At 39.0% G+C, this 22,816-nt stretch overlaps 1 protein-coding gene across 1 annotated transcript; it reads left to right on the top strand.

The window, feature by feature from the left end:
• The first annotated feature begins 624 nt into the window (after window positions 1-624).
• On the top strand, window positions 625-14,859 carry fam161a (FAM161 centrosomal protein A). The gene is given in 7 exon segments (XM_073051081.1): window positions 625-729; window positions 3,622-3,857; window positions 8,983-10,149; window positions 12,470-12,569; window positions 13,523-13,629; window positions 13,631-13,675; window positions 14,376-14,859. Coding segments are annotated over 7 exon segments (1,782 nt in total). The 5' UTR covers window positions 625-693; the 3' UTR covers window positions 14,467-14,859.
• Window positions 14,860-22,816: the final 7,957 nt, after the last annotated feature.

The following is a 22,816-nucleotide window of genomic DNA, read 5'->3' as shown; positions in this document are numbered from 1 at the left end:
GGCTAGGCCCAGGAGCAAGCTCACCAGGAGATCCTCCTTTCGCCGGCCCCTCTCCAAACTGGGTTCCCTTCCTCTATTCCCCACTCTGACCTTTTACTTCTCGCCTGCCCATTATTTCCCTTTACCTTCCAGCTCGCCTTTCTCCCCAAACCCCTATTTTTTATTCTGATATCTTCCTCCTTCCTTCTCGGCCAGAAATGTCGACTGTTCACTCTCTTCCATGGATGCTGCCTGACCTCCTGAGTCCCTCAGCGTTTTGTGCTGTGTTGCTTTCGATTTCCAGCATCTGCTGACTTTCTCGTGTCTATAAACGTGTACTTGTCTCTTTTCTACAACACTGGCCCTACCATTTACCTAGTCTGGTTTTACTCCCAAGGTCACACAACTGAAAAGTGTTTCTCTTTTCTCTGATGTTGCCTGACCCGCTGAGTATCCCTTAACTTGGAGATGACTTGAAACCACACACAAAATAATTGAAAGGACTCTTCGGGAAGGCGGAACGACGGCGCTCTGAGCGCCAGCCTCTGGCGTGCCGGACGCCCCGCCTGCCCGCCCGCGTAGCCGGTTGCCAGGCACCTGTGGCGGCCGTTGAGCTCCAGTCCCTATCGAGTCTCGGCTCTCACCACTCCCATTGACCGGCAGAGCGGAGAATTCACTACCTTGTGCGAGAGAGAGCAGGCCCTGGATCCAGGGATGACTTTGTGCCCGAAATCCGCTAGGAAAGTAAAGGTGGGGAAGCAAGTATGAGGGTCTTAGCGTCCGGGATGGCCATAGAGGCAAAGCCGTCGCTTTATCGACTGCCAACAGCACAACTGTTCTCAAACAGGCCTTTCCCCTCAAATATAAACGTCTGATTTGGATGTTGTTCTTTAAATAAGTTTAGATTTGTAAGCTAACGTTTAAATCAAAAGTGTTTTGACAAGATTTGATTATACGTTACAATAAATAAGCAGTGTTGGATGCCGATCTGTAAACGATAAACAGCAGCCTGACATGTTTTCCTGTTGTCTTGGCGCTCCAAAGCCCAGTGACGAGCAAGTAAGATTGCATCTGCTGTAGATTTCTTGTGGCGATAGGCTAAGTGCAGCAGGTCCACGTCCTTGTCCATGGCAGGAATCAAATCCAGCCATGACGAACCTCTCAAAGCGTTTCATTACCGCTTCCGGGCTACAGTCATTGAGGCAGCTCACCCTGCTCTTCTTGGACACCGGTATGATACCTCCCCTTTTGAGCCAGAGGTTGAAGATGTCATTGAACACTCCTGGCCGTTAGTCTGCATAGATTATTAGTACCCTTCCAGGTACATTGTTGGAGCCTGTCACTTTGTAGGGTTCACCCTCTTGAAAGCGGTTCTGACAAATAGAGAGCGCAGTGTCGCTAGATGTGAGGGTTCACACAAGCATCGTGTTATTCTCCGTTTCAAAGCGAGCATAAAAGGCGTTGAAATAATTGGGGCGGGGAGTGCTCAAATTAAGATTATTTAACAGTCATAGAAACTAGTCATTTATCAGTATTGATGTTGAAATGAAAAGATTCAGACTTTGTGCACATTGTTCAAACTCAAAACAAAAAAGGACTAAGGTTGAGTGAAACTCAGATATAATTAAATATTCCTGTCTTGAAATGGAGTGAAAAGGAATGGATAGAATTAATTTGGCCATGGTATTAAGAACAAGGGAAGTGTGAGCAACTCTGACTACAACTTCTAGATTATTAAACAGTCATTATTAATCATTATAGTATTACTTTAACTGACCTTGTTTTAGAATAGATAAATGATGCTCTGCGGTTTCTGCTTATTTAGTTACTCCCATTTATTTCAGTGTTTAAGCCTGAGTCTAATTATTTAAATTTTATTTTATTTACAACTGCTAGATACTTATTCTTGGCATAATCTTAGAAAAGATTGCTTGCCTTTTTAATAAGCACTAATCAGTGATTTGTTTATGCGAATGGAACCCAGAGCAATGAAAACAATTATTTAACTATCTAGCTCCACAGAGTCAAAGAAATTTAAGACACATCAGGAGACCATTTGGCCAATTGTGACTGTCAGTTGAAAGAGAGCTACATAGTCTGTACCGAACTTTTAAAATCCCAATTTTAAAATTGTTCAAAAGTGGTTCTAACTCCCCTGTTCTTTCAAATAAAGTGTTCCATACTCCCACCATCTTAAGAATGAAAAGTTTTTCAGCAGATCCTTGGGCTTATGCATCCTGTTATTTTTAATTTACACAAATATTAAGGGAAATTGGTTTGCATGCAATTTCAGTTTTTCCTGTAATCTGGTGACCAGAAAAGTTAAGTAGGTTTAACCGATTCTGATGAAAGGTCTTAAATCTTTCAATTTGAAACTCAACTCTGTATTTCCTGTATTCAGAAATGTGTGAGTGGAAAGGGAGCATGATATGAAAAAATATACAAAATAGAACATTACAGCACAGGGAACAGGCACTTGAGCTCATGATGCCTGCCCAAACATGCCAAATTAAACTAATCCCTTCTGCTTTCTAAGGATCCATATCCACACATTCTCTACATATTCACGCACCTATTCACCAGAAGTTTCTTAAATAACACTACTGTATTGCCTCCTCCACTTACATCTGATAGCATGTTCCAGGCACCTACTACTCTCCCGGTGAAAAAAATCTTCTTTAATTCATTCATTTTGATGCCATGAAACCTACCTCACAACCTACTTTATTAAGGCCTTGTACATTATCGTCTGCCTTTTCTGCACTTTCTGTGTAACTGTTACACTTTATTCTGCATTCTGTGAATGTTTTCCCTTGTACTACCTCAATGTACCAATGTGATGAAATGATCTTTATGGATGGCATACAAAACAAAGTTTTTCACTGTATCTTGATAGTGTGTAAATATTAAACCAATTTACATGTTACCCTTTAGGTTCTCAGGACATTTAAAATGACTATTAATGTATTTTTTAAGTGTAGTTGCTGTTGTACTTTTGGAAACCAAGCAGCCAATTATGTATTGCAAAGATCATGAGCAACATAATAACTTCCAGGCACATTAATTTTGGTGATAATTATTTAAAGATTGTTCAAGATGCTGCAGCTAACTCCCCTGTTCTTTTTCATGCAGTGTCTTAGGGTCTTTTACATCCAGTAGAGAGGGTACACGGGCCTTGGTTTATCTCCAATACTACTACACTTTGGTAATACTGCACTGGTGTGTTAGGCTAGAATTTTTTCTCCAGAGTAGGACCTAGACAATTTACCAACTCACTTAGGTTTCAGAGCAGTCAGCACAGCCACCAACCAATGGAGCTGACTTATTTATTCAAATCTACATTCTTCCTTCAGCTTATAATGTTTTAATACTGAGTTACTTAATTAATTTGAGAATAACTGATACAATTTTTGCAGAAGAAAATTAATAGTCACCAGATTTTAAGTTTTGTAATTCATTGATTTTCATGGTTTGTTTGGCTAACATTGTGTTTTGATTTTATTCTATGTTTCTGCTTGCTATTTAACTGTAGCATTGACTCTGCTCACGTTAACAATATTACAGTAGTAGCAATATTGTATTTGTTGAAATGACATAAGAAAATCTTAACTAATAGGGAAACATTGATTTTCTGTTTTTAAGAATGAAAATAATTTTGATCCAGAAGAGCAAGTTTATTATGTAGACACTGAAGGTTCCTTAACCTCCAATGATTTGTATGGCAAGTCCAATGAAGACTACTATAAGAAAATAGAGAAACTAAAAAATGCTTATATTCATTCTATGGCAAAGCTAGAGAAATTGTACAGGAATAAACTTCATGTCAGAGATGATATCATTGATTCAGAGGATCTCCGTGAAATCCCAGTGTGTTACAGGTAGGCACGCTGATCACTAAATATGTTCATACGAAAACTAAATTCAACAAACAGAACTCTTTTTTTTTGTTTCCAGAAATAGATAATTACAATTTATCCTCCTACTTCTGGTTTGCCAGCACTTTTCTAGTCAATGTTATTTATGTTTCTTTTCTAGTCTTCCATCTGCAATATTTTCTGCTGATTCACTTTCTTGCTGATATGTTACTCTCTTTTCTGGATGGGAATATCTCAGATCATTTTGACTCTACAGAACCTGGTAGCCCCTTTCATTTATCTGTTCTACCATACTAAGAACAATTATTAGCAACTTTTTTAACAGCACTTTCTTAAACTCTCAACTTTTTGCCGTCGCCATTCTGACATCAGCTTTTTATTGGTCAGTTTGACAAATAACTTGTTCTTATCTTCAGTATCCTTATCAACACAAGATCCTGGATCCAGCCTACTACTGCAAAACCAAAATAGCTACCTGAAATCTGACGTACAGCAGATTTAAAATTCTTAAGTTGAACGAGGGTCATCTTTAAGAAAAGGATGTCACAGAATTTTGTTTTTATAAACACTTCCCTGTTGTATTTCTTCCTCTTATTCTTCCTTTCATCTGATGTTTCCTTTCAAGAGCTAAATCTTAAATGTGGCAGTGTCACTGAAGCATTTTAATTTGAGATCCAGTAATGCTTTTTCTCAATTAATGAGAAGAAATTACAACAATGTGTGACATCCTGTTTTCCAATCTTTTTGAAGCTTTCAATTTTTCTCTCAATTTTTATGTTTTTATCTAAAACACAAGTTTTTTTTATCCCTTGTCTACCCTGCATGTTATTTCCTCAAAGATTTCAAACATATTTGTCAGGGAAGAGTTCCCCTTAAGGAAACCATGCAGACTCAGGCCTACTTTATCATGTACCTTCAAATACCCTGAAACCTCATCTTTCATAATGGATTCCAGCATCTTCCCAACTACTGAAATCAGGCTAACTGACTTATGTTTCCTTTCTTTTACCACTTCTTAACTTAAAGAGTGGAGTGACATTGACATTTTCCTGTCCTCCGGAATCATTCCAGAATCTAGTGATTCTTTAAAGATCATTATTAACATCTCCACAATCTCTTCAGCTACCTCCTTCAGAACCCTGGAGTGTAGCCCAGCTGGTCCAGGTGACTTATCTTTCTTCAGATCTTTCAGCTTCCTAACCAACTTCTCCTTAGTAATAGCAACTACATTCACTTCTACCCTTTGACTCTTTAATTTCTGGCATACTGCTGGTGTCATCCACGGTGAATGCTGAAGTAAAATATTTATTAAGTTTGTCCGCATTTCTTTGTCCCTGATTACTACCTCTCCAGCATTTTTGTTTCCAGCAAGCTCCACTCTTGCCTCTCTTTTACTCTTTATATAACTGAGAAAAACTTTTGCTATCTTCTTTTATATTATTGGCTAGCTTACCTGAATTTCATCTTTTCTGTCCAAATTGCTTTTTTAGTTGCCTTCAGTTGGTTTTTAAAAGCTTCCCAATCCTCTAACTTCCCACTAATTTTTGCTGTATTATATCCCCTCCCTTGTGCTTTTATGCTGTCTTTGACTTCCCTTGTCAGCCATGGTTTCCTCATAGAATACTTCTTTGGGATGTATCTTGCACTTTCTGAATTGCTCCCAGCCATTGCTGTTCTGCCATCATTCCCACTGAAGTCCCCTTCCAATCAACTTTGGCCAGCTCACACCCTGCTTCTGTAATTCCCTTTATTTCACTGTAATATTAATGCATTTGATTTTAGCTTTTTCCTCTCAAACTGCATGGTGAATTCTATCGTATGATCATTGCCTCTTAAGACTTCCCTTTTTTTAAGTTCCCTAATCAAATCTGGTTCATTACACAACAGCCAATCCAGAGTTGCCTTTCCCTAGTGGGCTCAACCACAAGCTGCTCTAAAAAGCCATCTTGTAGGCATTTTACAAATTACCTGTGTTGGGATCTAGCACCAACCTGATTTTCCCAATCTACCTGAATATTGAAATTCCACATGACTGTTGAAACATTGCCCTTTTCAGTGCCTTTTCTATCTCCTATTGTAATTTGTACCCCACATCCTGACAACCAATTGAGGGCCTGTATATAACTACCATCAGGTCCTCTTACCCTTGCAGTTTCTTAACACAACCACAATGATTCTACATCTTCTGATCCTACATCACTTCTTTCCAAGGATTTGATTTCATTTTTTTTTATCAACAGAGCCTCCTGCCTACCTGCCTGTCCTTTCGATATATTATGTATTATTGGCTGCTAACTCCCATCTATGATCTCCTTTCAGCCACGACCCAGTGATCCACAATGTTATGTTTGCCAATCTCTAACTGTGCCACAAGATCATTTACTTTATTCCATATACTGCATGCATTCAAATATAACATCTTCATTCCCGTATTCATCACCCTTTTCGATTTTGCTCCCATATTACATTTCAACTCACCCTCTGCCTGCAGTTTTGCCCAATTATCTGCCTGCCCTTCCCCTCGGTCTCACTAAATACTGCATTGATTTGTATACCAACTGGCCAGTCGTCAATCCTATCACTCTGATTCCCACCCTCCTGCCAAATTAGTTTAAACCCTTCCCAAAATCTCTAGTAAATCTCCCCACAGGCATTTTGGTCCCCCTTGAGTTAAGGTAACCTGTCCTTTTTGTACAGGCCATACCTTCCCCAAGAGAAATCCCAATGATCCAGAAATCTGAAACCCTGCCCCCTTACCAATTCCACATGTTCATCTGCCAAATCATCTTATTCTTACCCTCAATGGCATATGGTACAGGCAGCAATCGAGAGATTACTACCATTGAGGTCCTACTTTTCAGATTTCTACCTGGCTCCCTAAATTCTCTATTCAGAACTTCAACTTCAATCCTTTTCCTACCTATGTCGTTACCAATATGTATCACAATTTTCAGCTGTTCACCCTCCTCCTTTAGAATGCTATCAACCTGATCTAAGACATCCCTAACCCTGGCAGCTGGAAGGCAACATACCATCTAGTTGTCTTTCTTAATCATAGAACCTCCTGTCTGCTCCTCTAAGTATGGAATCCCTTATCACTACTGCAGTCCTTCTTTTCTTCCCTTCTGAGCCACAGAGCTAGACTCAGTGCTAGAGAACCGGTTGCTGTGGTTTCCCCCAGCAGGTGATTCCTCTTCAACAGTATCCAAAGCAGTATTATTGAGGGGGATGGCCACGGGGGTACTCTGCACTGGTTGCCTATTACCTTTCCCTCTCCCGGAAAGTTGCCTCTACAACTTGGGAGTGACTACCTCTCTATTGATCCTATCAATCACCCCTTCATTCTCTCGTATGAGCTGAAGGTCATGCAGCTGCAGTTATCAGGGAAACTGGAGGTCTCCCAGAGTCCTCACATCTCACATGAAGAACATATCACTAACCCTCTATCAATTCTCAATGCACTAGCTGTGTACTAACAGACAAAGAAAGATAAAAACTTACCAGACGCTTACCTTGGCCTTTGCCCCTTCTTGCCCAAGCCTCTTGAGCCAAAGCCTGACTGCTGTAACACTGTCAAGTCACACAATGGCCATTCTGCTTAAACTTTGCTTCCTTTTATTGGCTTTTGCCAGGTGGCTAATAGATCGTTATGATTGAAGCCCGCTGAAAAGTCTTGAAGGGCTCTGAGCTCTCTTTAAACCTCACACCACCTCAGCCAAACAACGACTGCTCACAATATAGAAGCCAGCTGAAACTTGGACAGGCTATAAGTGATGATCAATCCTAGGAACTTGAAACTCTCAAACCTCTTGATTTTGGCACTATTGATGTAAACAGGACCATGTGCATTTTCCCCCTTCCTGAAGTCAATGACCAGCTCTTTTGTTTTGCTGACATCGAGGGAAATGTTGTCGTCATGACTCTACATCATTAGACTCTCTATCTGCTTCTTGTATTTGGACTCATCATTATTTGATATATGGCACACTGGGGTGGTATCTACTGTGAACATGTAGGTGGAGTTAGAGCAAAATCTGGTCATGCATTTGTGAGTTTACAAGGAATAGTGTAAGGGATGAGGACACAGACTTGTGGGGTGCTAATTTTGAGAATAATTATGACAGAGCTTTTGCTGCCTATCCTTACCAAATGTTGAAAGGACTAGATAGGGTGGACATAGAGAAGATGCTTCCTGTTGTGGGGGTATCCAGAACTAGAGGGCACAACCTTTTAGAAAAGAGGTAAGGAGGAATTTTTTTTAACCAGAGAGTAGTGAATCCCTGGAATGCTCTGCCTGGCTGTGGTGGAGGCCAAATCTGGGAATGTTTAAGGCAGAAGTTGATAGTTCCCTGATTGGTCAGGGCATCAAAGGATATGGTGAGAAGGCAGGGGTATGGGGTTGAGGATCAACTATGATGGAATGGCAGAGCAAATTTGATGGGCTGAATGGCCTAATTCTGCTCCTATGTCTTATGATCTTACTTGCTGTGGTCTGTTTTTCAGGAAAGAGAGAAGTTGAGTCCCAGATTTAGGAGTTATGGACAAGAGAAAATCTGCAGATGCTGAAAATCCAAGCAACACACACAAACTGCTGAAGGAACTCAGCAGGCCAGGCAGCATCTATGGAAAAGAGTACAAAATGTTCTGCTGAAGGGTCTCAGCCTGAAACGTCAACTGTATTCTTTTCTATAGATGATGGGCTTGCTGCGTTCCTCCAGCATTTTGTATGTTTTTTTAGGAGTTATGGGATGAGTTTGCTAGCAATTATAGTATTGAAGTCAGAGCTATAATCAATAAACAATAGTCTAACATGGGTGGTTTAACTGTCCAGAAGCACCAGAAATAAGTGTAGATTCAACTTCCTTTTTAGCCTCATCTTAGAATGCTCTATAATATCACATTCTTCATTGTGATTTAATTTCCTCTGGGAAGCTCTTCCAAATTTAATTTTTCTTTCAGCCCCTTTCCTGTTATTTATAGCAATCAACTAAATTATCCTATTTTCTGTATCATCTGCTTCTGAGTATTTGTATGGAGATGTTTTACAAGAATATGTAATGCAAGTTGTTTTTAAAACGTATTTACTATATTATTAAATAAAACAAACTCTTTTTGTACATTTTTATAGTTCAACTTACGAACTGACTACAGATAGAAAAAATGATGCTCATCTTTCTTATTCAACCTTGGAGGTTGAGGTGGAGAGTACTGCATCCTTAAGCTTATCTGACTCATCCACTGATGATCAGGAAGTATGTGGGGAAAATTTCACATCCCATGGAAGGAATCAAATTCAAAGAATGTGGGATGGATTTTCTGTGGAGATGTATACCTTGTATGATAAACCCCAGAAGCTTGGAAGTTCAAATTTGCTGAAAGCAAAAATAATTAAAAAGGAGCAAAAACACTGGTCCCCAAAGATAACAATACCAGAGCCTTTCCAAATGACCATCAGAGAAGTTGAAAAGAAGCAGCGAAAAAATCGATCAAGATCTGAAATTGAAGTAGAGAATTATATGCTAAGCAAACGATTAGAAGAAGAAGCAGAATGCCAGAAAAATTTCCATGCAAACCCTGTACCAGCCCACACCTATATCCCACTAATGGAAGAAATAATGGAAAGGAATGAGGAAAGAAGGAAATTTGCTAAGGCAAGGAGCAAAGAAATTCTACTGGCAATACAGAAACCATTTGCTTTTCTTGAAAGGGAGGAAAAAAAGAAAGAAGTTAGAAAAATGCAAATAAAGGATCTTGATCTTTTGGTAAAGAAAAGAAAGACATTTAAAGCAAAACCTGTCCCCAATTATCTTCATGATGAGAAGGTCATTGACAGGATTAAAGAGGAAGAGCTCTACAGAGCAATAAGGATGAAAGTGAGAGCTCAAGAATTGTTAAATAGTGCATCCCTTCCAAAGAGCATGCTTAGTAATGCCACCTGTAAAAGAAGAAAAAGGGTGTGTTATGAGCCAGATAAAGAACTGAAATTCAAACCCAAGATTAATGCCAAAGTTCCAGATTTTGAGATGTTGCACAGAAAAGCTCAGAGACAACTCATGAAAAACAAGATGAAATTGACAACTATAGGTGAACCTTTCCAAATGCATGTTTTTTCTAATGAAAAGTTTATGGATGATACAATAGAAGATGAAACTGATTTGAAAGAGGTGCACTGGCCTTTTATGTCAAGCATCAAGCAGTCAAAATCACACAGCAGTGTAAATTCAACTCCATCAGAATCTTTGGATTTGGAAATTATAAGAAGCACAGAAGAATCAAAGAAGAAAAAAGCCATTGGGTAAGAATTATATCTTTGGTGTGATAAGTGTAATCAATGACATGTTAAATCAGATGATCCATACTGTACCTATTTTCTGAATTTAGCTGTTTTAGTGAAAAACTTACAAGAGAGCAAAGCTATCATAAACATTTTTTTTGTGGAGTGGAGTCATAGCTTTATACTGGCTATGTCTGCTCTCTGTTCTTAGAGCTGATGTAGGATTGGGACCCAAAGCATGGATAATACCTGATCTTGCACAGATGCTACATGACCCATTATGCTTCTCTGACAGACTGTTTGTCCATATTCCAGGATCTGCAGTCTCTAGTTTTTTTGAAGTTCACGGTGACTCCAGTAACTTCACTGACCATATCAATATCCATCTTTGAAAAAAAATCAAATTGGTCAAATAGTATCTCCTCTTAACAATTCTACTCCAAGTATCTGAGTATCCATGTCTTTCAAAGTGTAGATTGATCCTGAACCTTTTTTTTTCAAAAACTTTATCACCACTGACATCACACACTCTGGCCTATAATACCCTGGCTTATACTTCATGCTTGTCTTGATCAAAGTTATATTACAGGCAGTCTTTCAGTCATCTGGCAGTTCACTTGTGGTCAGCAAATTTGGTGACATGTTTTCAAAATGTATTGGGGAATTTTCTTGATTTTGTTTCTTAGTAATTTTTCATACCTCCCTCCACTTTTCCCTCAGAGCATCTTTTTTAAAACCCCACACTTTCTGTACTGCTGTCCGGCTTCCTTTTTCAGTACAATATACATGTAATAGCTTCCTTTTTTTCTTTAACTAGCCTTCAGTATCCTTTGATATCCATGGTTCCTTGGACTCATTCTCCTTACTTTTCATTGTTAGGGAAATATGCTAGCCCTGAACTCTCACTGTTGTACTTTTAAATGACCCCCCATTTGTTGGAGACAGGAAATACTGCAGAGGCTAGAATCTTGTACATTTCTAGGATGTCTGTTTTAACCATGTCCTGTCTTACAATATTGAAATTGGCATCAATTCAAATCCTTAATTTCAAGTCCATCTTTATACTGTCTCATAACTACCTTGATACTTGTGGCATGAAACTTACTACTTCCAAATGTCTTTTCCATTGACACTCCAGCACCTATCCTGCTACATTTCCAAAGATTAGGTCCAGTGTTGCTCCCTCTCTAATAGGACTGTCTATGTATTAGCTGAAAAGAGAATAGTAAAATAGGATGAGAAAGAAAAGGGCTGTCAGAAGGGTCTCTCTCTTTGAAGAAGGTATTCAGGGAGTGGTTAAGTGGCAAATAACATTTGTGCCGCAGAAGTCTTAGACAGTGATAATCTCTGACATGAGAACATCCAACCTCCACTCTTGACATTTCAATTTTGTGATCAGGTCCCTCGCTATCAATATCTTATGTGTAACCATTGGCTAGAAAGCTGACTGGACAGGCCATATAATTACCATGACTATAAAAATGGGTCACAAAATAAGTGTCAGGTAGGACTCAACTCTTGACATCTCAGGGCCTTTCAACTGTCTACAAGGTGCAGGTCAGGAGGTTGATGAAACACTGTCTGAATGAGTGTAATGCCAACAATTCTGAGAAGTTTGGTATCATGATTTGTGCCACAGATATACAGATGGAGACCACCCATTCCAAGTTGGAAAGCAGGATTTCCAATATACCAAGTATTTAGATATGCACTCTCACTGATCTTCTGTAGTCTGGCACACTGAATTTTCTCATATGAGTCTCTGCAACAGAACTAATGTGAATTTCTGACAACTGGCAAGTTGGCACCTGTGCTATCCTTGAATCCACCCCATTGTAATCTCAAGTGCACATAACATTTCTGTCCTTTTTTTCTAAATCATGGATGGTTACATGTGAAATCACAGGACACCGTTCCTTCATATTCACTTTCTTCTTACTTTTCAATAATGCTAAGTGTTTAAGGGTGAAGTAAAATATAACAACATTGAAGGCAAATCCTGACCGATGGGGACCGTTGCTGGATATGTAGTAGGATATAATGAATTAAGCAATAGATGAGGTAAGTGGTGATGTATGCCTTTGAAGTCACACAGAAGGACCATGAATCTAATGCGAGATCACCCAACCACCTTCCTGATTTTTGTCAATTATCCCTTGCGATTGCCTCTACGATGCCCCCTGATCTACGTCTTCCTGGATAACCTCCAGTGCAGTGTCAGACGATGAACCTTGTTCTTTCTCTTTATCAGCCATTTATAACTGAAGCTGCAACACTGTATTCAGAATGAACAGCTTCCAATTTTGCATTTTAGAGTTTTGCACCCATTGTGTTTTACCAGAAATCGTGAAAGAAAACACACAAAATGCTATCTTTTAGAGTTTAAAGAGATGCAGGAAAGAGAAAACACAAGGCCTTTGCTCCAAAAGGTGCTGACACAGGTATGCCCTTAAAATATTTTGAGCTGCTTTACTGTTACACTTTACACACTTCAATATTTTAACTGGTTAATTTTTTTTGAATCCTGCATATTTTGAAAGCATAACCTACTAACTCGACTCATATAAGTCATGTTGAACTGGATCCTGTTAACACAGGGGTCTAAGCCAAGGTGTTCCAGACTCTGCTGGCTTAACTTGAGCAGCTGCAGGACCAGTGGATTCCCAAAGGTGAAGACTTATAAAAATGTTGAGAAGGAGCAAAGCTCATCTTCAGCTTAATCAGCAGTTGAATTGTTCAATATTTTTAAAATAATTTGGCAGGGTATGGGGGCACATTGAAGGGTTAAAAACTAGTAAAATGTAATAGATATTTATTTTTAAATTACTGAAAAAACCTGAAAGCATACAAATAACTAAAACATCAAACTACATTCCTTTATTTAAGTGAACTTGCCTTTCTCTTCCATGATAATTGCAGCCTTCATTGAAATTCATGGAATTTTGGATCCAATGCCACATTGATTCTCATTTTCACTTTGGAACTTCTACATTGACAAGAAGTCCTGAAGATCAAAACCACTATTTATTTGGGTTAAATATGCAATACTTTTTTATTGAAAGATGCATAGAATGTATATGTCATTCTTTAAATTGCAGATCTCTTTTTGAAACATTTTGTCTTCTAAGCATATAGTTAGAATTTAATATTAAAAAGTTAAGATTATCTAAGCAGTGTCTCTTGAAATGAACAGAAAATACATAAACAACTCATATGTTTTTAATCTACGGTAGTATCTGATCAAATTTAGATGTACAAAACAACAAATGTGATATTTTGATATCTCAAAATATGTGTTTTAGTCTAGCTGTAGCTATAATCATTGATATGAACTTGTAACACAGTTTAGTAATGTCTATAAACTAAGATCAAAGCTGCTATGTGTTATATACAGAGAAATGCTAGAAGATCAGCAGAGAAATATACTGCAGCACAAAAAGAACGAGGATTGAAGGAAGATTTTGTTTTCCAGCAAGGCCACTCAGCTTTGCATTCAAATAATCGAGTCTGTGAAAAATGAAGACAACAACTGTGTAAATGAAGAAAGGTAACTTCAGTTTAAACAATAGGTGTCGTTTTTACGTTTTGGAGGTTTTCAGTTTTCTAGTACTATGATGTCTTCTTATTGTGTTTGAATAGTTTGTAATCTTACTTTATTAAATACGAATTGTTAAACTGGGATTCCAGGCTTTAAAAAACAAATTTGTGAAGAAACTTCGAAATAAGGACAGTGTTCAAATTGTTGGTAAATTAAAATGTAGCATAATTAAAATCCTACCCTATCCTAAAAAGCAAGTTTAGTTTTGGAAAGAGTTATTTTTCTTAATACACAAAAAAAAACACTTAATTGAACAGCAATTAAAACTTGCTGTTTTATTTAATTTCAATATATTGGAGTTATTGCTGGTAAACTACCTATATTGCAAAGTATTTTAAACTTTGTCAACCATACATGTTGTCTAAATAAAGTAATATGATCTATTTACTCTTGACTAAGAGAGGTAAAATATTTGTTATGGACTAAATAAATGAAATTAAATAAAGTAATCTTTGGAATCCAAAAAATCACTTTTGGTAACTGAAATGTGATCTCAGGTGAGAAATAAATTATCTGTAGCATATACAGCTAAAATATTTTGCACAATTATTGTTTTGGAATAATAAGTCAGGTTTGTTCATTTAAAGAGGTTGTAGGACCATGACTGCAACAGTGGAGGCTATTGACTGTGTTAAAATTGCTTCTCTAGTTCTCAAGAGGAAGATTATGGACTTGACTTTGAAGATGATAATGAAGATGAGGAGTCAACGGTTGCAGAAGAATATCAAGACAGAATGTGAAGTTCAGTGACTGTAAAGTGGCAGGAAGTTTGAAGAATATATTAATGATTAACTGCATTAATTGAGAGTTTTTTGAATGCCAATTATGTTTTATTGCTAATGGGTACTATTTTTATAATATAATATCATCATAGACTGGCAAATTCTAGAATTAATGACAAGTTACTTTATATTTTTATTACTGAACTAAAGCTCTTTTAATAAGGTTTGCAAATTTGTCTGGTGATTCTCAAATATACAGGCAGTCCCCGGGTTACGAACGAGTTCCGTTCCTGAGTCCATCTTTAAGTCGGATTTGTAAGTTGGAACAAGTACATCCGGTATTATTTTAGCGTCAGTTAGTCAAACGTTTGTCTTAGTATATAGTATAGATTTTACCCTTCTGTGCATATAAAACACATAATAAATGTATGTATTCCAATAATTAAACCACTGCTTTGCTTAGTAATAATTGTAGCTTTCATCGGGGCAGGGCCTTTCACATGCTCCATTATTCTCACTTTATCCTTTATGCTTTAAAATTGTTCCGATTGTTGATTGACTGTAGCCTAACACTTTTCCAATGACCGATGGTGTTTCATCTCTTTCTGATTGCTTTATTATTTTCACTTTATTTTCAATTGTGATCATTTTCCGTCAATGGAACAGAAACACTGCAGATTCAGCAGCAGCCACGGGCTGTGGGTTCTGAGCCCCCCCCCCGGATCCTAAAGTCCACCCGCACTGAGACAGGTTAAATGGGACAAGTGGGGATGGTGCTGACTGGAAAAGAGGGGCCAGGGTAAATCTTGCTAAGAAAAATTTAAGCCAAATACAAAGTTACACACTCAACACAGTGTTAACAGCAACATGATCTGACTTAAAATGGCGGATGCCAATGAATTTTTAATATAATAGGCTTTATGGCAGGCCATTCGTAAGTACGAGTTGTTCATAAGTCTGACGTTTGTAACTCGGGGACTGCCTGTACAGCAGAAATCCAACTGATGTTAATGCTAGCTGCAAACACAAGGAAATCTGCAGATGCTGGAAATTCAAACAACACACACAAAATGCTGGTGGAACACAGCAGGCCAGGCAGCATCTATAAGGAGAAGCACTGTCGACGTTTCAGGCCGAGACCCTTCGTCCTGACGTCTCGACTGAAACGTCAACAGTGCTTCTCCTTATAGATGCTGCCTGGCCTGCTGTGTTCCACCAGCATTTTGTGTGTGTTGTTTTAATGCTAGCTGTATTTTTTGCAGCTGATTTAGATGCCTGCAAGTACATTCTAGTGTTTGTTTGGAATGATATTTATACTGAATATTACCTGGCTTAGATATTTGCACTAGCAATATCTTTAGCTGTTTTCTAAATATTTTGGTCAATTTCTCAATCTGCAACAGTTGAAATTGAAGGTACCTTGATTACTTTGCATTGATTTCCATAGATACCTATCTTGTAACAAAGACTTGATTTTGGAATTCTCAACTTTCTATTCAAATTTTCGTATTCCCTCAGTCCTCCCAAACTCTAAATTTCCAACAACCTCTTGGAAGCCTGTTTCTCTCAAATTCTGGTCTCTTGACCATTTCTAAATGTAATTGTTCTCCTATTGACAATCCTGCCCTCTCCTGTCTCCATAAGTTCTCGAATTTCCTCTTTAAACTCCTTGACAAACTTTTTTGCTATCTGTCCTGATGTTTCATTATGAGTCTTAACATCAGTTTTGCTCCATTGAAGATAAAAATATATACTGCATATTTAGAGTGATACATTACAGAAACAGGCCCTTAATTCTGCTTCCCATTCCCATTCTGATATGTCAATCTATGATCTCCTGTACTGTCGCGATGAAGCCACAGTCAGGTTGGAGGAACACCACCTTTATATTCCATCTGGGTAGCCTCCAATCTGATGCATGAACATCAATAACTTCCGGTAATGGCCACCTCCCTTCACCATTCCCCATCCCCTTTTCCCTCTCTCACCCTATCTCCTTGCCTGCCTATCACTTCCTTCTGATACTCCTCCCCCATTTTCTTTCTTCCATGGCTTTCTGTTCTCTCCTATCAGACTCCCCTTTCTTCAGCCCTGTATCCCTTTCATCAATCAACTTCCCAGGTCTTTACTTCATCCCTCCCCCTCCCGGTTTCACCTATCAACTTGTGTTTCTCTGTCCCCACTCCCACCTTTTAAATCTACTCATCTTTTTTTCTGCAGTCCTGACAAAGGGTCTCGGCCCCAAACGTCGAATGTACTTTTTTCCGTAAATGCTGCCTGGCTTGCTGAGTTCCTCCAGTGTTATATATGTGACCCTTAAGTCCAACTGGTCAATGCTGACTAAGATACACATCTAAACTCATCTCATTTGTCAGCATTTAGCTAACCTTCTAAACTTTTCCTATCCATGTACCTGTGTAGCTGTCTTATAAAAGCTCAGGTACTTCCTCTGGTAACTCATTCCACATACAAACTACACCCCGTGTAAAACAAAAAGATTCCCTCTCACTTTAAACTGATGCCCAGAACCCTACTTCTTGATTTCTCAAATCTGGGAAAAAGCCAGTGTACATTCACTATCTACACCACCCCCCAACCCCAATGATTTTCTATACTTCCACAAGATCACCTCCTGCACTCCATGGAAAGAAGCCCTATTCTATCCAACTGCTTCCTATAACCCAATTTCTCAAGTCCTGGCAACATCCTTGCCAATCTTTTCTGCACTATTTCCAGTTTAATAACATCTTTCTGACAGTAGGGTGATCAAAACTGAACACATTACTCCAAATACGGCCTCACCAGTGTCTTGTAGAACAAAACCAATACATTCCACCTTCTATAGGTATTCCCCTCTGAAGAAAACCTGCATGTTCAAAGCCTTCTTCACCACCCTGAGTACCTGTGACTCTAAGTTAATTATGAAATCCCTCTGTTTTACAACACTCCCCAGGGCCATACTGTTCACTGTGAATGTCCTACCTTGATTTGACTCTCCAAAATGCAAAACCTTGCAATTACCTGATTTCAACTCCATTTACCAATCCTCAGCCCCCTTACCTGGCTGATCAAGATCTCCCTGTAATTTTTGACTGCTTTGCTGTCCGCTATACTATTTATTTTAGTGTCATGTGCAAACTTAGTCATACAAGAGCTCACGTTGTGATGGGAGATTTTAGCTATCCTAATGTAGTCTGGGATAATTAATAATGTGAAGAGCAAAACAGTATCTTTTCCAGAGACTTTCATGATTGTTATACTTGTGGTCTAACGAGGAAGTGGGGTGGCACCAAATTTGATTCTCAGAAATTACATGGGATAAGTGTTAATGGGGGAATGTTTAAAGAATAGCAGTTTTAGAAAGGAATAAGTAAGAATTGATGGGAGAAAAGTGGAGCAGCAATAATTTTGTGGGTTGAAAATTGATATGGCCAGGGCAAATTGGCATCAAAGGCTAACTGAATAATTAGTTGCCTGTCACTTGGAGGTAGCTTGGTTACTGTTTGAGTTTGTTCATGTGAGAACAGTTGTGAATATAGTTAACAAGTGTTTTTTTTAGAATCCCACTGATTCTCACAGCTACCTGGAGTATACCTCTTCCTACCCTGTCACTTGTAAAACTGCCATCCCCATTTCTCAGTTCCTCCGTCTATGCTGCATCTGCTCTCAGGATGAGGCTTTTCATTCCAGAACTAATGAGATGTCCTCCTTCTTCAAAGAAAAGGCTTCCCATTTTCCACCATCCTCACCTGCATTTCTTCCATTTTGCACATGTCTGCCCTCACCCCATCCTCCTGCCGCCACAACAGGGATAGGGTTCCTCTTGTCCTCACCTACTACCCCACTAACCTCCACATCCAGCACATAATTCTCCATAACTTCTGCCATTTCCAACGGGATACCACCAGCATGCACATCATTCTCCCTTCCCTCCCCCCCCCCCCCCCAATTTCTGCAGGGATAGTTCCCTATGTGATTCCCTTGTCTACTTGTCCCTCCCCACTGATCCTCCTCCTGGTACTTATATTTGCAGAACAAGTGTCACACTCTTCTCTCACTACCATTCAGCGCCCCTAAAAGTCCTTCCAGGTGAAGTGACACTTCACCTGCAAGTCTGTTGGGTTCACTTACTGTATCTGATGCTTCCAGTGTGGCCTCCTGTATATCAGTGAGACCCACATAGATTTGGAGACCGTTTCGACAAGCACCTATGTTCCGACTGCATGAAAAATCGGGATCTCCCTGTAGCCAACCACTTCAATTTTACTTCCCATTCCCACTCCCTTTCTGATATGTCAGTACATGGCCTCCTCTACTGCCCCAATGAGGCCACACTCATGCTGGAGGAGCAACAACTTGTATTCTGTCTGGGTAGCCTCCAACCTGATGGCACGAACATTTATTTCTCAAATTTACAGTAATTGCCACCCCCCACCCACCATTCACCATTCCCTATTCCTGTTTCCCTTTCTCACCTAATCTCTTTACCCATCCATCATTTCCCTCTGGTGTTCCTTGTCTTTCCCTTTCTTCCATTGTCTTCAATCCTGTCCTATCAGATTCCCCTTCCTCCAGGCAAAATTTCAGGATGAGAATAGGGAACACATTAAGTGGCCATCACCTGTATTCACACATTGTTAAAGGGATTTGTAAAATTCAAAGCTTTACAATACAGGCAACCCGAGTTCAATTCCAGCTGTTGCCTGTAAGGAGTTTGTATGTTCCTCCTGTGACCTCTGTGTGCTTTAGTTTCCTCCCACAGTCCAAAGACATACTGGTTGGCAGGTTAATTGGTCATTGTAAATTGCCCCATGATTAAACTCGGATTAAATCTGGAGTATAAAAGGAGAGACTTCCCTTAAATCACAAAGAGGCTGTTGTTACAGGAGTTATCTACTGGTTAATCAAACAGGAATGATAATCCTGTGCCTCACTGCAAATATTGGGATTTTTTTGTGTGTTCTGCTTGGGTGTATGAAGAACATAAACCAAAAATCCATACTTTATCATATAAATTTAATGAGTTTTAAATTAGTAGAGGAAATAGAGTGGTTATTTAGCTGTTCCACAATTTGGTGGGATCATGGCTGATCCAAAAATGCTTCAGTACTCTTTTTAGCCCATTCTCTATAACCCTCAATATCCTTACTTAATTGAAATTTATCAGCCTCAGCTTTAAATATGCATTAAATGTGCACAGCTCTCTGTGACAAGTAGTTCTAAAGAATCACAACCCTCTGAGAGAAAAATTTCTTTTTCATTTCAGTTTTAATTGGGTTCTTCTTTATGGTAAAAACATGCTGCTTGATCCTGGATTCTCCTATGAGAAGAAACATTTACTCAGCATTTACTGCAACCAGCCTCCAAAAACTTTTAAATGTTTCAGTAAGGTCATCTCTCATTTTCCTAAACTTCAATGACAAGACTTTCGGCCTGTTTAACCATTCCTCTTGAGATAATCCTTCCAAATCCAGGATCATCTTATTGAACCTTTCTGAAATACCTCCAAAGAAATCTCCTGAACTAGTAAGACGAAAACTATTCACAGCACTATGGCTGTGCCTCATTGGTGCCTTGTACAGCTGCAGGATGACTTCCCTACTTTTATACTCCAGTCCCTTGGAAGAGTGCCAGCATTCTATTAGCCTTTCCTGTTTGCTATATTTCTACAATGCTTTCTGTGTTTTGTGCACGAGACCCCAAAATCTCATTGTATTGCGGTTTTCCGCTTTCCACTTTTCTCTATTTAAATTTTATACTGTCCTTCTTTCCAGAATTAATTTCACCTTTCCCACATTTCACTCCACTTCCCATGATATTTTCCCATTCACTTAACTTATCGATGTATCTTTGTAAATTGTTTGTGTCCTTTGTTACTTTGCACTCTTTGAAGTTAACACTGTTACCTCCAAAAGTTTCTATAAAAGTAATCTGATAGGATGTCCCTACTAATAAAGCCATACTGACTACTTTTGATCAATAAAGCCATATTGATCAATGCTTTACAGTACCCGTGACTTGGGTTCAATTCCAATTCCAATTCCCTCTGCTGTCTGTAAGGATTTTGTATGTTCTCCCCATGGCTTTTCTCCAGGTGCTTCAGTAATCTGCCATTGTCTGAAGATATATCTGTTGGTAGGTTAATTGGTCATTGTAAATTGTCCCGTGAATAGGCCAGGGTTAAATCCAGAGTTTCGGGGTGGCGCGACTTGATGGGCCAGAAGAGCCTATGTATCTCTGTATCTCAATAAATAAAAAACTACTTTTCCAAGTATAGATTAACCCTGAATCAAGAGGGTGGTGGTGAACAAATCTCTGAGGTTTTCAGAGATGCACACAACTCTGTGAAAAGGCGAGCTGGTGAATTAGCTACAAACTTGGTTTAGTAGTACAAACAAGCTGGATGAACTCAGCAGGTTGGCCAGCATCCGTCGCTGCCCGACCTGCTGAGTTCATCCAGCTTGTTTGTACGTGTTGATCTGACCATAGCATCTGCAGTGTACTTTGGTTTAGTAGTAGGTGGCAGAAGGATGGACTGGCAGTCTGATTTTCAGAGTGGAGGCCTGTGACCAGTCATGTGGTACAGAGACTGGTGCTGAAACCCATATTGTTAGTCATATGATTTGGATAAAAATGTAGGAGGGAATAATTTTAATCATTTGGTACTTGGTGATTATTGCAAACTTGATTGACCTGTTTCCATGCTATATGACATTAGAGATTATTCTCTAATATTAGAGATATAACATTAAGAGATATTAAAGTATTTTGCATCCAAAACATCAAGGAAAAGAATTTAACTCAGACAGAACAAATTTAGTAAAGTTTATGGTAGAACTGTGGAATAAGAAAGGTATGACCACATTAATGGGATTATACTATAGACTGTTAGAGCACATTCTACACTTAGAATGTGCAAAACATTAATTTCAGCCACCAATCTTAAGATCTGAATATGGACCGTAGATTAAGTTTAAACTGCAGCTCTGGACAATAATTTTCTAAGAGCCATGAATCACAGTTAATTGGAAGATTAGACAATGCTGATTTAAATTCATTTAGGTGTCTGTAGTGTGGGTACGAAGGAGGTGTGACAGTTATATGTATTTCAAAGGGAAGCATTGTAGATACGTTGTAAATACTGTATAGAATTATCCTCTGATCTTTAGTATATAAATTGTTGGGTTCAGCAGGCCTCTTCCTCTGAAACGGTCTCAGTATGATGCCCGCTGTATCTCCATGTCTACCAGCCCCGTCTCTCTGGAGACCTTGTTCATGCAACAACATGGACCATTGAATTGAATTGACTTTATTTCTTACATCCTTCATATACGAGGAGTAAAAATCCTTACGTTGCATCTCCGTCTGAATGTGCAATGTGCAATTTATAGTAATTTGTAATAAATAGTATGTACAACAGGACAATCAATATAGCATAGAAATGCAATTGTATCAGTATGAATTAATCAGTCTGATGGTCTAGTGGAAGAAGTTGTCCCAGAACCTGTTGGTCCTGGCTTTAATGCTGCAGTACCATTTTCCAGATGTTAGTGGTTGGGGTGACTCAGGTCCCCAATGATCCTTTGGGCCCTTTTAAGCACCTGTCGCTGTAAATATCCTGAATGTGGTAAGTTCACATCTACAGATGTACTGGGCTCTCCGCACCATTCTCTGCAGACTCCTGTGATTGAGGGAAGTCCAGTTTCCATACCAGGCAGTGATACAGCCAGTTAGGATGCTCTTAATTGTACCCCTGTAGAAAGTGCTTAGGATTTGGGGGCCTATACCAAACTTCTTCAACCATCTGAGGTGAAAGAGGTGCAATTGTTTCACCACACAGCCGGTATGTACAGACCATGTGAGATCCTTGGTGATGTGTATGCCAAGAACTTAAAGCTATTCACCCTCTCAATCTCAGCTCCATTGATGTCAATAGAGGTTAGCTCCTTTGTTTTTGTGACATTGAAGGTGAGGTTGTTTTCTTGACACCACTGTGTCAGGGTGATGGCTTCTTCCCTGTAGGCTGCCTCATTATTATTTGAGATCTAACAGTCTGTGGGATTTAGAGGAGCAAATTTGTAGGAAGATTGCGAACTGTTACAAGAAATACAAAGTGCAGATGGAACGTGATTTTTAACCTTCAACATGTTGACTGAGACTCCCATACTGTAAAAGGGCTAAATGGGAAAGAGTTTGTCAAATGTGTTCAGGAAAGTTTCCATAATCAGTACATAGAAATCCCAATTAGAACGAGATCTCCTATTAGGGAATGATCTGGGCAGGTGACAAAAGTTTCTGTATGGGAACATTTTGCATCTAGTGATCATAAAGCCATTAGTTTCAAGATAAGGAAAAGGATAGGTCTAGT

This window comes from Hemitrygon akajei, chromosome 7 (assembly GCF_048418815.1).
Source record: "Hemitrygon akajei chromosome 7, sHemAka1.3, whole genome shotgun sequence".
Taxonomy (NCBI): Eukaryota; Metazoa; Chordata; class Chondrichthyes; order Myliobatiformes; family Dasyatidae; genus Hemitrygon; species Hemitrygon akajei.
This window is presented reverse-complemented; position numbering and strand designations above follow the sequence as displayed.